This window comes from Eulemur rufifrons, chromosome 17, assembly GCF_041146395.1.
Source record: "Eulemur rufifrons isolate Redbay chromosome 17, OSU_ERuf_1, whole genome shotgun sequence".
NCBI lineage: Eukaryota > Metazoa > Chordata > Mammalia > Primates > Lemuridae > Eulemur > Eulemur rufifrons.
Window position 1 is genome coordinate 82,116,489 of NC_090999.1, and position 16,887 is coordinate 82,133,375.

The 16,887-nt window shown below is 39.2% G+C and overlaps 1 protein-coding gene across 1 annotated transcript in view; it reads left to right on the plus strand.

The window, feature by feature from the left end:
• Window positions 1-7,954: 7,954 nt before the first annotated feature.
• COMMD10 (COMM domain containing 10) overlaps window positions 7,955-16,887 on the plus strand; it is a 165,969-nt gene continuing 157,036 nt past the window's right edge. The window contains exons 1-4 of the mRNA XM_069492440.1: window positions 7,955-8,029; window positions 11,002-11,092; window positions 14,840-14,950; window positions 16,333-16,488. Coding sequence (XP_069348541.1) covers window positions 7,989-8,029; window positions 11,002-11,092; window positions 14,840-14,950; window positions 16,333-16,488 — 399 coding nt within the window. The 5' untranslated portion in view covers window positions 7,955-7,988. The remainder of the gene's footprint in view (window positions 8,030-11,001; window positions 11,093-14,839; window positions 14,951-16,332; window positions 16,489-16,887) is intronic.

Consider the following 16,887-nt stretch of genomic DNA (forward strand, 5'->3'; position numbering starts at 1 on the left):
TAGGCAGTTATATTAAGGAGATATGTTTGCATTTTTCCCCAAATGCAGTAGTATTAATAATTTACTTTGGACCTTTCTTTCCTTTAACAAAAGAAAACCTTAAATTTTGATAATGATTAGTGAATTAATATTATTTAGAAATTACCATAGAATGATGTTAATGTTTAGGTCCCCCAAAGTATTTTATTGGTATGTAACCTATTTTAGTACCTAATATAAAAAATCCTAACCACATAACTAATTCTTTTTATTTTCATTATTTTTTGAGTAATGACTTTACTGTTTTTGTAAAAATAATTCATTCTTATTACTGGAAATTCAAGTAATACAAAGAAGTACAAAATACAATTTAAAAAGTTACAGAAAATCTCACTAACCAGAAATAATAATTGTGAACATTAACTAAACCTAATTCTGGGGGTTGCTCTATGCATATTTGTATCTAAATCTCAATTTATATGCTATATATGTAATGTATATGATATAGATAGGTAGAAATGATTTTACTAAAGTAGACAAGAGAAGAAAAAGAAACTGAAGAAATAGCTAGCTATATTTTAGAGAGTTGTTTCTTTAACAAAGAGATGTTTCTTCCTAAAATATTCCCCTAAGACAGGGGTCATAAACTTAAATGCCTTCATGATTCATGAAGCAAACTATAGATATTAAGTTGCTTGTATTGTTTTCAAACTAAAAATCTGTCTGGTTACATTGCCTGTGTCATTACTGAGTAGATAAAACAAAATGAACAAGCAAAATATTTCCACAGATCATGAGCCATGCTCAGACTACAGTTCTCCAGATTGTCAGCTTTGTAAAGCTTTTAAAAAGATTATTAAAAGCTTTAAGTTATAGTCAATTTATTTTTTTAAGGGATATGTTTCTTTAATGATAGCATTTGTTGCTTCCTTGCTCTGAAAGGTAAAGAAATTAGGACTCTTAAAACTTTTTTCCACCTATTTTGTCCATTTTAAAATTAGTTCTCTAAGTTATATATTGATTTTACATTATCAAGCATTATAACATTTATATTCAATTTCATAAATTAATTACATTTTAGCTGTATATGAGTTTAATGTTCACTACCTGCCATAACATTTCCATTTTTCTTTATTTTCATTAATCTCTTGGTTGGCTTGTTTTCTACTATCAGTTTTTCCAAAGAGAAAAGCTCTTGAAGGTCATGAATGCAATCATGTTTGATAATATCTGACTTTTGCCTTAATAATTGAATAGCATGTTGGCTGGACCTAATATACGTTTCTCAAAACTTTCTAGACATTGCCATGGAGAAGCCGGAGAGTTATTGATTATTTTACTCTTGTAAATGACTTTCTTTTTTTGCTTGGCTGCCTGAAGAAATTTTTCTTTATCTTTGAAGTTTGGTAATTTTGCCAGAATTTGTCCCAGCCTCACCATTCTGCATCAGTCCTTCTGGAAAACAATTTGCTCTTGCATTAAACTGCAGATTTCAGTTTGTCCAACATTAATGGGAAAATGTCTTCTATTAAATATTGTTTTGATCATCCCTCAGAGGCAAAATGGACTCCCCACCCTAAATTTGGTTTGGTGTCTAGACTGATGATGCCACACATGCAGCAGGGAGACGTAAAAATGTTTATTACTCGCATAATGAGGCTTCCTGGGGGAGAGCAGAACAGACTTCCGAGCAGATCCCCAAATTGCTTGAGAGGGAGGAAGAGCAACTGGGTTTTATGGTGTTGGGGACTGGGGCCAGGGTGAGGTCGCCACATGCAGTCTGGGGCTTCTGTGGGTTGAATTTCTCACCAGTGCCAAGGAAGTTAGCACCTGGGTTTCCTTAACACTTTGCCCAGAGGTGAGGCAGAAGGGGGAGAGGGAGCGGTGGGGCTTGACAACTGTCAGCAGTCAAACCTCAAAAATGGAGTCAGACTCTTCACAACATTTGAATGTGTTTTTGTGTCTATTCATTAGGTTCTTTGCCTTGGGGACAAAGTGATCCTTATGTTGGCTTTTGTTTTCAGTATAGTTTGTGCTTGTTCCTTTTGCTTTTACTATGCGTAGCCCATCCTCTCTGTCAATAATTCAATTTGAAATCATGTCTAATTTTTTTCTTGCAGTTTCTAAGTTGTATGATAGGAAATGGTGTGTTTTTAGTACTCAATTTCTTTCTTTAGTTTTGTGCTGTATATTTAATTTTTTTGTTTTATCACGTTGTGTGCTAGTTCTTATTTCACTGAATCAATTTCCTCGTGGAGTTCTATCTTAAGGAGCATTCACACGGAATTTTCATCTGTTTTGCATGCTGGAAACCTTTCTTTCATATATTTTTCCATAGGATAATTGCCTAGTTGTCATGCCATTTCTTCCTATCCTGCTTGTATTTGGCATGGACCTCTCTACCCAGACCTCTATTTTCTCTGATGTTGTGTCTTTTTGGTTCTTTTGCTGATTTATGGGAGACGTGTTTATCTTTCCATCTAGGATTCTGGCTTGATGGCTCAATATTGCATTCTGTCTACTTCTTAATATTAATATGAGCTTAAAAAGAAGCTGAGGCTAAGGGTAGCATTTGTTAGTGGATTTAGTTTTTACTGTTTCAGCTCCGAGATTTTGTTAACTGTGCTGTGTCAGGATTCACTCCACTTGCTAGGGGCAGGTCCAACCCCTGAGGGCATAGCCCAGGCTCCAGATCAGCCCTTCCTCAATTGTGGAGGCCCAGAGCCTCGGATTCCTCTTAAGTCAGCCCTGGCTTTTCACTTCCTTATTTCATTCTTTCATTTCCACTTAGCATAGGGAAAGGAGTAGGGTGCCTGCGGGTTTCAGCCAGTGTTAACAAGGAGGCAGGGAGGTTGAGGGAAGGCTATTTTCACTGCAGCTACAATGTAGCCTTTTCCACTGCTTTTTTTTTTTTTTTGCCTCAGTGTATCTCTTATTCTTATTTTCTCTTTTATTTTCAAATTTGCTAGCTCCCTATTTATCATTTGGGATAATTAGATGTAATGCAATTTTTTTCTGCCTTATTGCTCTATTTTCTCCTCACTCAGACGCATCGAGAGTGACCCTTGGAGCATCCTCTAGCCTCCACCCAGTCCTGCACTGGCCTGCAGGGACTTCTACTCTCCAGGCATTTCCCATGGCTTTTTCTTGGCTGCCAGTTCACCTCTAATTCTGCTCCTCTCCAATTTGGGGGAAAGAGAATTCTCATGGTTTTGTGGAAAATTTCTTTTCCTAGCGCTGTTTCAGCAAGTCGGGGACCACCTTTATGACCCAGCTTAGCAAAGGCAGAAGCTCTGTTTCTTTTCTTTTCAGATATTTTTTTCAAGTGTATCATTAAGTTAAGCTTGTTTCTGTGTTTGCTGTTGATGGAGTGCATTTCTTTTTCTTGTTGTGTATTTGTGGTGTTTACTATTTTTTATTTCCTTTACCAGTCACTGGGTAAAAGGCAACGGATATTCTTGCCTTACTCTGACATGTCTGCATGGGCAGCACCCTCTGATTCTTTTCAAGCAGTGTTCGCTGGTGAAAATTACTGAAGAAACCACTCAGCCTTCCACACATCCTATGTGTAAATATCAGCTCCTTTAATGGGACAGGCCTCTGGGAGGTAGAATGGAGGAAACTAGGTGCAAATGAAAACGGAAGGGTGATAATTTGAGATGGTTTTCAACTTTGAGAATAGATTAGAACGGGATCTGTTCATCTATCACAAAGAGTGTTTTTGCTACATTTTAATAAAGGTTTCCCTCCTCTGCCCTCCCCCGCTCCATTTGGCTCAGGGTGGGAAAACATACTGTTTTTCATGGGCAAATGTGGCCTACAACCTTCATATTATTCTTTCTTTTTTTTCTCAGCTTCTCACTTCTTTCCACATTATAGCCTGTTCCGTAAATACCCCGAGAATAGATTATGTCCAAGTGTTCTTTATTCCTTGTGTATATCACATTAAACAACATTCACATAATTCATAAATAAAAATATTTAATTTAAAAACTTCATTCCCCTGAGAATCTGGGGAGAAAGTGTGGAATGAACAATTACATGTTTACCACCGAGAAAAGTGTTCTTCAATTACACTCCAATTGATTCTCTTACACCTATGAGGCAAGTGCTGAGTGCAGAGCTAAAAACAGGGCTAAAAACACGGCATCTCAGTGATGGTGTGGAGAAGGGGAGGTGTGTGTGCAGTGTGGGGGTGGGAAGGAGATAACTGGGCCATTCTTTGGTTAACTCAGGACAAGTCGTAGGACTGACTTTCAAAATATTAAGGACCTGGGTCACATAATCAGCCTACTCACTGACAGAACAGTCTGGGCACATCATAAAATGCCTGTACCCTCCAATCTGATGATATATATTAAAAACTTACTTAAAAGGTCATTTCAGCTGGACTAGGATCCTGGGCTTAGATGCCGTTCTGGTGGGTGAGTAGGTATCAACCTTCCTCTAATCATTTGCATTTGGGACTGGAATGTTGAAGGATAGATTTGGGTGGGGCTCTTTGGTGTGTCCAGAGTTTACTTAGAGTTAGAGGAGACTTCCGGGAGAAAACAAGTCCCAGACCTTGGCATTACTTCATTGGTTGTCAAATATACAAACCCTGCCTAGTAAGGAGAGCGTCAGTGCACACTGAGGCTACAGGCAGAGACCACAGACGACCCTTTACGCCTTCCAAACAGGACAGAGCTCACACCCAGAAGGAAGTGTTAGCTCCCAGGATATGGCGGAGGACTGACACCAGACCTCACTCCAACCTGTGCTGTGATGTACTTTGGGAAAACAAGGTATATGTGAATTGAAAAAACTGCACAATAAAGACTGAAGCATCCTGGGCCCAGGAAACTCTTGTTTTGAGACTCCATTAACAGAATATAACTGTCTCCAGATATATTAAATACCTCTCCAGATAAGCTCATCCCCACTTGCTTCCTGAGCTTCAGCATGTTCCTCTACTTTCCCCAAAAAATGGCCCCTGGGAACTCTGAAGTGTTCCCCTGTCACTCACTGCCACCTTTGGCAGGGCAGGGGGAAGGAATCTGGAGGAGAGTGTGGGCAGAGGTTTAGCCATGAGCTCCTCTTCTCTTATAGCTCCAGGACTCAGTTTCTACTCTACCAGACCTATGGAAGCTCTGGATTCTCCAGCAGGGCTGCCTAGAGGCACCAGGTGACACACTCCAGAAGTGCAAGAGTGGTATGAGCCATAGGACAAATTGTGGCCAACAAGAGAGAAAAAATTGGAAAGAGTTTGCAGAGAAATTTCTTTCTTCCACTCCCACCCCCAGGCTGGTCCATGACACAGTGATTTCAAATAGTTTCTTTAGAAATATCCCACAATACCGAAAAATAAGCTAGCTTTTAGAAGCTGTAACCAGTTGGGTAATATTCCATCCTGTATGTGATTTCCTCCTTCTCTTCCTTATTTCTCTTTTGCCCTCACTCCTACTTCCTTGCAGTTATAGTCCCCAGTGAGGCACTGGCACGTAACTCAGGTTGTTTTCAAGAGAACCCAGGTTAACACAGAATGTAGAAAAGGTGAACTTGGTGAAAGTTTGTGATGAAGGCAAGGATATGAAAAAGCCTCTAGGTATTCAGCATGGCTTAGTAGCCATAAGAGATCAGGGGCTGCAGATCTGGGCTCTGGATTCACCTTCAGGATGGGTTTTCAAACTTAGGGGTTAAGGGTAAAGTGTGGTTCAAATTCTGCCCCTAAGAAGTACATTTCTTGTTCTATAGAAGGTGGCAACAGGTAGACAACTAAAAGGACTTTTTCATGGTCATATATGCCTATACTTCAGAGAATGCAGAGATACCTTGGGTGAGGTTCTCATTTGAGGATGGAATTATTCACAGCATTAAGCTTTTATAGCAACAAGTAGCAATAAGAAATAACGAGCCTGTCATTGGACATGAAGAGAATTAGAGTGAGTGGCATCTGTGCCTAGTAGAGACTCCCTTTTGTGAAAACCTTAGAGGTCTGTTTTGTTTTCTAAGGAGAATAGGTTATTTCTTGCGTGTACACATCACAATTAATTCTCACCACAGTCCAGGAGAGCAGACATTTTTCTCATTCCCATTTTACAGATCAGGAATGGAAAGCTTAGTGAGATTAAGTACTTTGTCCAAGGTTACACAGATTTGGGAGTTGGACCATCTTGATGCTCTTTTGCTCAAAATCCCAGCTATGTTTTTAAAGGCAATAGAGGAGGAGGTAAACTTCACTAAAGATTTGAAACAGTTTCAGCTGTTTAGTGGCTCTACTTCAGGCAATAGGTCAAAACAAAAAGGAAATGATTCAAAGGTTGAGGGAACTGGGACCCTTTTCAAGTTGCAGGTAAGGTAATCTATAATTTATGTAGATTCACATATATCTTTTTCAGATATGCATACATTAGGGAGTGCGTTGAGTACTGTGGAACGAAATGTATTTGTATGTGTTCAACACACTGTATAATTGACTCAATTATCCATGTGGAAATTATTAACTTTTAATTTGCAAGTTTTAATTTGCAAGTTTCTGGTTTCTCCTTTCAGTTAGGATGTTTTTGGGCTGCTCCAGGAATGCCAACTAATTTAAATAATAACTTAAGTAAAACATAATTAGGAAGGAAAATTAAATTAAATCTTTTGCCTGCTCTTTAAGATTCCACCGCTGATCCACCCACTATCTTTTCATTCTCCAGTGCCTTTTTAGTACCACAGAACTGTACTGCTTTCATCAACTATTGCAATACTTTCCTAGGTAGCTTTCCTGCTTATCTCTTTCCAATCCATTCATCACCCTGCTGACAGTAATCTAAAAAAAAAAAAAAAAAAAAAAAAAGCTCCCATCACAAAATTTCTTAACTTGAAAACAGTTAAAAAAAACAACCCCAACATTTAATGGCTACTTATTGCTCATCAGATTACGTGCATATGCCACAACTTGTCAGTAAAGCTTCCTCTAGCCTAAATTTCTGACTGTTCTTACTCCGTTCAAACAGCTCTTTCACTCCTTCGCCTTTGTGCACTCTTCTCCCTTTCCCTGAATTGCACAGCCTCACCCTTCTGTCTCTGCCGACCCACTGTGTATGTCACCTGCCCCAGCAAGCTCTTCCTGATCTGCCTCCCAAGCCCTTCACTGTTCCCACCTCTGACTCCCCTTGATGCACTCCATGTTTTTCACCGAGGCAGCCCCGGGTATTAGTGAGACCGCTTTGTTCCCCTAGTCTCCGGTGAGATCCTTGATGGCACGCTCTGTGGCGGTTCGTTTCCCTTACTACTGAAAAGAGGGTCGCAACAAATGCTTGTCCATCTGAACCGCTGGCAAACCCCGAGGGCAGGAATTTAGGTCTTCTGTACCCCCAGTGCCTAGTGCAGTGCTTAGCACATAGTAGGCCCTCAATGAATGTTGTTGAAGGAATCGAACGTATATAATACAAGCTCCGGGTGGCGCCCTGCAAAGCTTCACTTCGGGGATGCAGATACAGGACGGGCTGATCACACAGTGCCCGGTATTCAGCTGGCGGCACTACCTCTCCAGCTCGGGGATGCAGGGCGTCCTGGGAGCGCTCGGGGAGCCCGCTCCACCGCCCGCCTCTCCGCGGGCCACGCGCCGCGGGACTTGCTTAAACCTGCCCCATTAAAAAAATATATATATATACACATATATATATATGTATATGTATGTATATTCTCTCTCTCTCTCTCTCTCACACACACACACACACACATCCCATCCATCCAAAGATGTACATACCCACTATATAAGCAAATGCATACATATAAATAAATAAATCTACAGGCACAGTCCTAACTCTGACACCACTAGACGGGCGGGGAGCACAAGAGCTCACGCCCTCTGCCCTCTGGCACCGCAGGGCAGGTCTCACGACGCCCGGCCCGCGGGAGTCCGAGGCCCTGGTGGCCGCAGCGCGGCTTGGGCCTTCCGGGTTTCCGTCCGCCGCAGACGCCATTGGCTGGGCTCGGCGCAGCTGACAGGCGGCGGCCGGGCGGGGCAGCCGGCTACGAGGATGGCGGCGTCCGCGGCGTTGATCCTGCGGGAGAGCCCCAGGTAGCTGATCTGCTGGGGCTACACTTGTGGCGCGGACAGGGCCCGCGCGAGGATGTCCCTGCTGCAGCTACCTGTTGCCGGGGCGCCGTGGCGGGCGCGGGTTGGGAGGGCTGGGCTGCGGCGGGGGCGCGCGTGGGACCGTGTGGCACCTCCACCTTCACGGTGGTCCGTCTGCGTGGGGCTTGCAGGGCGCCTGGCGGCTGAGGCCAGTATGAGCGTTTGCACAGTTGGGTATCGGAAGTTCCCTGGGGCTACCTTGAGTACTGCCAAATCACGTGGAACGGTATTCCGTTTCCGTATTCAATTCTCTTTCAGACCTGGTGATGAGAAAGGCTCACACTGGTGCTGGAGGGTCTTTAATACCTAATACGTGTTAATACTCCTTTTAGATCAAGATCGAAGAGGCCTCAGGCCAGGAGTTTTTGGCTAGTAACCATATCTAGCCATACTTAACATCGCTTTTGCTTCTATTTTATTTATGTTTGGTTAATTTCTATGTATGGTAGGTAAAGTTGGCTGCCCATGGTGGTAATGTAAAGTTCTTTTTTTTAAAAATAAAATTATTTAAGTAAAAATGACTCAATTTAATGAAAAATAATGCAGGTGATGTGTGCACAGAAAAAATACTGAAGTATATAGACAAGTAATTGAAGTTGGAGAGTAACTTCTTTGTGCCTGGATTAGGCAGAAATCTTCCTGAAGAATAGAGCTGTCATTAAAAAAAATTTTTTTTTTTATTTCAGCATATTACAGGGGTACAAATGTTTAGTTTACATATATTGCCTTTGCCCTACCCAAGTCAGAGCTTCAAGCGTGTCCATTCCCCCAGAAGGTGCCCACCGCACCCATTAGGTGTGTATATGCCCATCCTCTTCTCCTGCCTCCCATCTGCCCAACACTCGATGAATGTTATTACTATGTGTGCACTTAAGTGTTGATCAGTTAATACCAATTCTGTGGTGAGTACATGTGGAGCTTGTTTTTCCATTCTTGTGATACTTCACTTAGTAGAATGGGCTCCTGTTCTATCCAGGATAATACAAGAGATGCTAGATCACCATTGCTTTTTGTGGCTGAGTAGAACTCCATGGTATACATACACCACATTTTATTAATCCGCTCATGTATTGATGGGCACTTGGGTTGTTTCCACATCTTTGCAATTGTGAATTGTGCTGCTATAAACATTCGAGTGCAGATGTCTTTTTTATAGAATGTCTTTTGTTCTTTTGGATAGAAGTAATGGGATTGCTGGATCAAATGGTAGATCTACTTGTATCTCTTTCAGGTATCTCCATATTACTTTCCACAGAGGTTGTACTAGTTTGCAGTCCCACCAGCAGTGTATGAGTGTTCCTATCTTTCTGCATGCATGCCAACATTTATTGTTTTGGGACTTTTTGATAAAGGTCATTCTCACTGGAGATAATGATATCATTGTGGTTTTGATTTTCATTTCCCTGCTGATTAGAGATGTTGAGCATTTTTTCATGTTTTTTGGCCATTAGCCTGTCTTCTTTTGAAAAATTTCTGTTCATGTCCTTTGCCCACTTTTTGATAGGATTGATTTTTTTCTTACTGATTTTTCTGAGTTCTTTTTTTTTTTTTTTTTTTTTTTTGAGACAAGAGTTTCGCTTTGTTGCCCAGGCTAGAGTGCTGTAGTATCAGCCTAGCTCACAGCAACCTCAAACTCCTGGGCTCAAGCAATCCTTCTGCCTCAGCCTCCTGAGTAGCTGGGACTACAGACATGCGCCACCATGCCTGGTTAATTTTTTCTATATAATTTTAGTTATCCAGCTAATTTCTTTCTATTTTTAGTAGAGACGGGGTCTCGCTCTTATTTATGCTGGTCTTGAACTCCTGACCTCGAGCGATCCTCCCACCTGGGCCTCTCAGAGTGCTAGGATTACAGGCGTGAGCCACCACACCCAGCCTTTCCTGAGTTCTATATAGATTCTAGTTATCAGTCCTTTATCAGATGCGTAAAATGTGAATATTTTCTCCCATTCTGTAGGTTGTCTGTTTGCTCTTGTGACAGTTTCCTTGGCTGTGCAGAAGCTTTTTAATTTGATCAGGTCCCATTTATTTATTTTTGTTGCTGCTGTGATTGCCTTTGGGGTCTTCTTCATAAATTCTTTGCCTGGGCCAATGTCTTTAAGAGTTTTTCTAACATTTTCTTCTAGAATTCTTATAGTTTCATGCCTTAGGTTTAAGTCTGTTATCCACCGTAAGTTGATTTTTGTGAGAGGTGAGAGGTGCACATCCTATTTCAGTCTTCTACATGTGGCTATCCAGTTTTCCCAGCACCATTTATTGAATAAGGATTCTTTTCTACAGTGAGAGCTGTCATTTTAAAGTTTTTCCTAATTACTGAATTTTTTTTAGTCCCAATAGCCAGTTCCTTTCCTCATATCCATGTCCTGGGAATCACACACTTCAGTAAACGTATCCAATATGATGCAGTAGAATTTTTCTCATCCCATCATTTAAAGTTGATTATTACAATTGAAACAGGGTTTTAAAACAACTGTGTACTTAGTGACCCCAGATGATTTTGTATGTAACATATGTATTTTTTAAATTCCATTATTTGCTGTACAGTATTATTTATGTTTTAGTAGTTTGCCTTAGTTGCTGCTCCCCTTCAGAGTTCCATTTTGGGTTAAGTGTTTACATAAACAACCACTGCTAAATTAATGCCATTCCCCCATACAGTACAAGTTTCCCCTAGTAGTTTGCTTTGCCCAAAAGAAGGGAAATTTGCCAGATGGGCCCTTTCAACAGAAGTCATTTTGGGGGCATGTTTTTGGAAATGTTCAGATTGCTCTGCCTCTTCTCTGTTTTTCTTTATTTTACTCAGACTTAGCATATAGCAATCAGAGTTGTTGAAATGAAAACTTATAGATAACAATAGCAAGTACAGTTCAACTTGGAAAACTCATTTTAAAACTTTGTTTTACAAATTTATTTAGCATGAAAAAAGCAGTGTCACTGATAAATGCAATAGATATAGGAAGATTTCCACGATTGCTCACTCGGATTCTTCAAAAACTTCATTTGAAGGTATGTATTTTTATATTTCTATAGCTTGTAATACTTCCTTCTGATTTCATGAAAGTCTCTGTTATTATCTGGAGAATTTTTGCGCGGTATAATGTTCTCCAGTGTGTTCTGAGGGACACTGGGTCTAGGAAGATTTGATAATATTCCATGGTTAAAAATTTCGGAAACTCTCTTTTCAATAAAGTTAATTTTATTTTATTATGGAACTTTTCAGAGTATTTAATATGCTAGTGTTTGTGGTAAGTATTTAAGGGTGAATATGGTGTGTAACATTTTCCAAATGTGTTTCACCTTTGAACTGTTTTGTTATGATATACATTTTGAGACTAATGTTCAGTGGAACATACTTTGGGAAAATTCTTATTTCATGGTTTCATTTTTTCTTCCTCTTAAAAATAATTCTGTGGTATTTGCTATCAGCCAATATCTAATCTTTCATTTAGTTTTGTTTCTCTTTTACTTTTACTTTAAGGGTGTGGTTGTTTTAGACATGTGGATATTTAGTAATTCACTGCCTGGTGCCAACCCAAGTTAATTTCTCTATCAGGTTATAAAAATTTAATTCCATCTGACACATGTTTATGGAGCAGCCACTAACAGCTCTCCCTGGTGCCAGTTATCACCACCCAATGAGAGCTGGGACTCTTATTCTGTCCACTTCTTTTTCCTGCCCAGGAGCCAGCCCCAGCTTTTCTCCCTCTGAAGTATCTCTAAAATCCAAGTTCTCCTGACAGTCCTAGTTCAGATCCTTATTATCTCTCCCTTAGGTGACAATAGTTACTTTCAAACAGGTATCCTTGCCTGCAGCCTTCTTGATTCCTATCACTTCTTCATAATACTATCTCAGTTACCTTTCTAAATATTTTTTTTCCTAAAAAAAAAGGTTGATCATATTTTTATAGTGTTTGGAGCCATCAGTGACTATCCATTGCCCTATGGAGAAAAGTTCAAAATCCCTAACATTGTGTGCAAGACCTATTAGGATATGTCTGCCACCTTCCTTCTCCCCACTCTGTGAGTGCTACAGTCACACTGGCCGTACCCTTTTACTACAACTCGCTATGAACTTTCTCAATTATGTGTCTATGCATATACTCTTCCCTTGCCTACAAATGTCCTTCTTCCCTTATTTACTGAGGAAACTATTTATCCTTCAAGCATTTTGCAGTCTCATTCTCAGCAGAGTTTGTTGTTCTCTCTTCTGTGCTTCCAAAACACTCAGTTCATTCTTACCTCACTTTAGTACTGCATCATAAGTATTTGCTTCATGATTAGAAGGCCACCACGTCCCTAAACTTTTTTTTATCAGTTTACCTTCCTCTGGCCTTAAATGTCTTGAGGATCATGTCTACTCATCTTTATACTTCTTATAACTAATATGTTGCTACTTATATAGTTGGAACTCAATACATATTCTTGGAGTTCTTTTTCTTACCATGACACAAAACAAATGTAGGTCACTATATTCCTGCCTATAAGGAATTTATGATGTAGATGGGGAAACGGGAGGAACAACAATTGCAACATTGTATGGTATTTGCTATTTGTAAAGTTACATTGCTGGCTCCATGACTGGTCCTATTCTCATGACTTTGTATTGTTAACTCATCTAATCCTTACAGCAACTTGAAGAAGTAGGTACTGTTGTCATCCTTATTTTATCTATGAAGAAACTGAGATAGAAACCAATGAAGTAATTGACCAAGGTCACACAGCTAGCTAAAAAGGCAGTCTGGCTCCAGAATCCATCACTTACCCCATTACATTCAATCTCAGAAAGGAGTATGAAACATTTTCTAAATCAGCCCTAAAGTGAACGATGCAGGCAGTAGATAATAGAAGTTTTGTTTTATTTATTGAGCTGATGGCTGCCTTCTTAAATATGTAAAACAATATGGGGTAAGAAACTCTTGGACACATTTTTTTGTTCTTCATACTGAGGGGGATGGAACACTTGCAGGGATGATTGTGATGTGTAGTTTGTTTTTGACCCTTTCAGTCACATCTGGAGTTGAGAATAAATTCTATCTATCTTAGAGTTAACCAAGTGACTGAAGTATTCTATAGAGGTGCTTGAATGCTTTGCCATCAGAGGTAGTGGAGTGGGGATGAGAAGGTGTACTTCTTGAAAACTGAAGCTACTGAAGATGGAAATGTATGCATGTAATACTTTCCTGCTACGAATATATAAGGAAAGGTGTAAATTTTTTTTCCTAGTTTCAGGGGTTGATCTTTTAGAGGGGCTCCTACTGTGATAAGGGCTCTCAAATCAAGTTTGCAGTGAATTTCAAGATCTGCCAGCTTCCCTTAATGTACTCTAGGTCTGCCAAGTTGGCCTTTGCCTTGAGACAAGCAGAGCCCTTAGAATAGTAGAAGCTGAGACAGGTGGATTGGTGAAGAGTTTTAGGGATTTGTTGGCTACTCTAAATGCCATCAGCTTGGCACTTTGATATTACCAGATTTAATCCGCTTATGGGCAGAAGATATCTTTTTTTTGTACAGACTGGTTTCTTGGTATTAATTCCTGGTAAGAATCAACATAAGGAAACTAAGACAGCTTAGGTATAGAATAGGGCATGCTTGAACATGGATCTGTGTGTGTGTGGGGGGGTGTCTTTTTATTTTTTCAAGACAAGGCCTTGCTCTGTCACCTAGGCTGGCGTGCAGTGGCACAATCACAGCTTATTGTAATCTTGGACTCCTGGGCTCAAGTAATCCTCTGGCCTCGGCCTCCTGAGTAGCTAGGACTACCAGTACATGCCAATACACCTTGCTAATTTTTAAATTTTTGTAGAGACAGGGTCTTGCTATGTTGTCCAGGTTGGTCTTGAACTCCTGGCCTTCCAAAATGCTGGGATTACAGGTATGAGCCACTACGCCCAGCCTGGAGGTCCTTTTTTGAACTGGCCATTTTCCTGGCTCATCCTAGCATATACAAATATATGGGGTTTGTTTTTGTTTTTGTTTTGCTACAGTGTGTGGAGGGGTACTGATGGCATTTAATAGCCAGGGACTTTAAAGATCTTGCAAAGTGTAAGACAGTCTTGCACAAAGAATTGTCCAATCCAGCATGCCAACAGTCTGCATTGGGAAACACTGATGGAAATCAGATGAACTTCCAGAGCTAGGAATTCAGAAATAAACATTTGTGGATTTTCAGCTTCAAAAGTGGCTGTCACAACTCGTGCAATAAAAAACCTCATATACTTGCCTCCATTGGAGAGATTTTTAGGCCTCACACAAAGCTTATTGAAGTAACTATGCTGTGTATTCTGAGAGGTCAGGCATCTGGCTTCCTGACCGTAGCAGACTAGAGAGAGCAAACTGGAGGATGAAGGTACTGTTGTCATGGGGCATGTCGGCAGCTTCATGAAGTGACTGCTGATCATGAAATAAAATGGAAGAATTATGAAAATCAGGCACAGGAAATGTAAAAGCACAGAAGTGAGGTGTTTTTTTTTTTTAATTAAAGTTAAAAATCATCCATGTCTTTCAGCAGTTCTTTAGGATACTGCAGTGCAGAAATTTGAAGCTCATAATTATGACTTTTAATTCAATTTACTGTATTTACAAAAATCTATAATGGGCACCATACATTTTAGAAATTTATAGGCGTATCAATTTCTTTTCACCATATATTCACTTTTCTTTAAAGTTTTCATCTCATATATGAATAAATGAATTTTCTGTCAAGTGTAAGTTTCGAATACCTGAATGTGTACTAATAGATTATCATTTGGGTTGTAGGCTGAGAGCAGTTTCAGTGAAGAAGAGGAAGAAAAACTTCAAGCTGCATTTTCTCTAGAGAAACAAGATCTTCACCTAGTTCTTGAAACAATATCATTTATTTTAGAACAGGTATTTTTATTGCTTCAAATTTCCTGACCATAGTTTATTGCACATTTTTAGTGCTATGATATATACGGACTTTCTATGTTTTTATAAAAACGTGTGCAAGATGGAAACTGTGAATATATTTTACTGATGAATTTCAATGTAGTAAAATTATTTGAAGATTTATAAAGTAATGACAATATGAATTGAGACTCATTGGAGACAGTTACAAGAGATTTGAATTCATTGCTACTTGCTATAATAATTTGGAAAAATGAACACATTTTATTTAACAAATTAAATAAATGATTTGGGGGATACTTTTGACTGGGAGGATAAATAGGACATTTAGAAAAGAAGTATTGTCATAATATTTCTTCCTGCTGAGCTGCCATTCTGCATCTTTTCTTATTTAAATTCTGCTCATTATTTAAGCTCCTGTTCAAGTCACACCTCCTTTATTTCAGCCTTGACCCCTTGTACTTGCTGTCTTCCCCTATTTGGATGTTTTTTATTCTTGGCTTATCGTAGTAGAACACCGTTAATCTTTCATTAGTTTACATGTGTCAGTTATGTCTTCTTCACTGGATTTTGAACTTACGGGGAGTGAGAATTATATTTTTTGTGTATCTTGTGTAAGCCTGTCAAATTGCTGGGCTTAAAATAGATCCTCAATAAATTCCTGTTGGTTGGTTAAATGGGAATATTTGTGAAATAAAAGTTTAAATAGTTCTGTAGCTTCATGAGCATTCTAGTGAACAGGTACTATAAGGAGGACAAGCTGCCGGTTATCTGTTACAGCCTTATCCAGATTACCGATCCTAAAGATAACTGTGCTTCTAACCCTTCTAGTCCTTCAACAGAAGAAAAGGATCATTGACTAGGACAGCACAGCATGGGGTTGATGGGAAAGTTGTTCCAGAGTAATGTAGGAAACAGAACTGGTATCATTGTTAAAATATTTTATAATTTTTTGTTATATATAACTGAGGAAATTGGTAAATGAAGTAGTTGCGAGAAAATGCTTCTTGGAAAAAATTTGTTAGTTGGGAAACAAAACCATTGTATACTTTTTGAAATAATTAAATAAATGAAAAAACAATTTTAAATAAGGTACCATTTACATAACCAACATAAAGAAATATTTTGATTATTAAGTGGATTTAGAATTGCTTAAACCACAGGCAAAAATGAAGAAAAGCCTGAACAATTTAGGCCATTTGATCCTGAACCTTCTGGTCCTTTGGTTGTGTGTTTTATTACTTGTAAAATAACCAAAAATGTCTGGAATAGGAATGTGAAATATTCTTTTGATTTAAATCATTTAAAAATAATTTTGTATTGATTACATTTTGAGATCTCTATATGAATATGAAAGATTTATGTAATATTTTTCTCTTTAATAGGCAGTATATCACAACGTGAAGCCAACAGCTTTGCAGCAGCAATTAGAGAACATTCATCTTAGACAAGACAAAGCAGAAGCATTTGTGAACGCTTGGTCTTCTATGGGTCAAGAAACGGTTGAAAAGTTCAGGCAGAGGATTCTCGCTCCCCAAAAGGTATAGCATATACTAGCCTAAAGGCATTTTTTAGTAATGTACATCATAAATTATTATACATGAAGAGGTTTTAAAGTGATAATATTTTGTTGAGAGGTAGAGTCAGGTAAAAGAAAGAAAGTATACACAGATGCTCCTCAACTTATGATGGAGTTACATCCTGATAGATCCATCATAAATTGAAAATATCCTGAGTCAAAAATGGGCATTTTATAGACATGATAGGATATGAAAACACAACACACGATATCCAAAAAACACTGACAACACAGTACACTGTGGAGTATTGCTTGTTTTGTGATTGTGTGGCTCACTGGGAGCGCCGCTCACCTCCAGTAGTAAGTCTTCTGGATGATTGTTTAATATTTTTTCCGCAATAGTTGTATTATAAAAGCATCT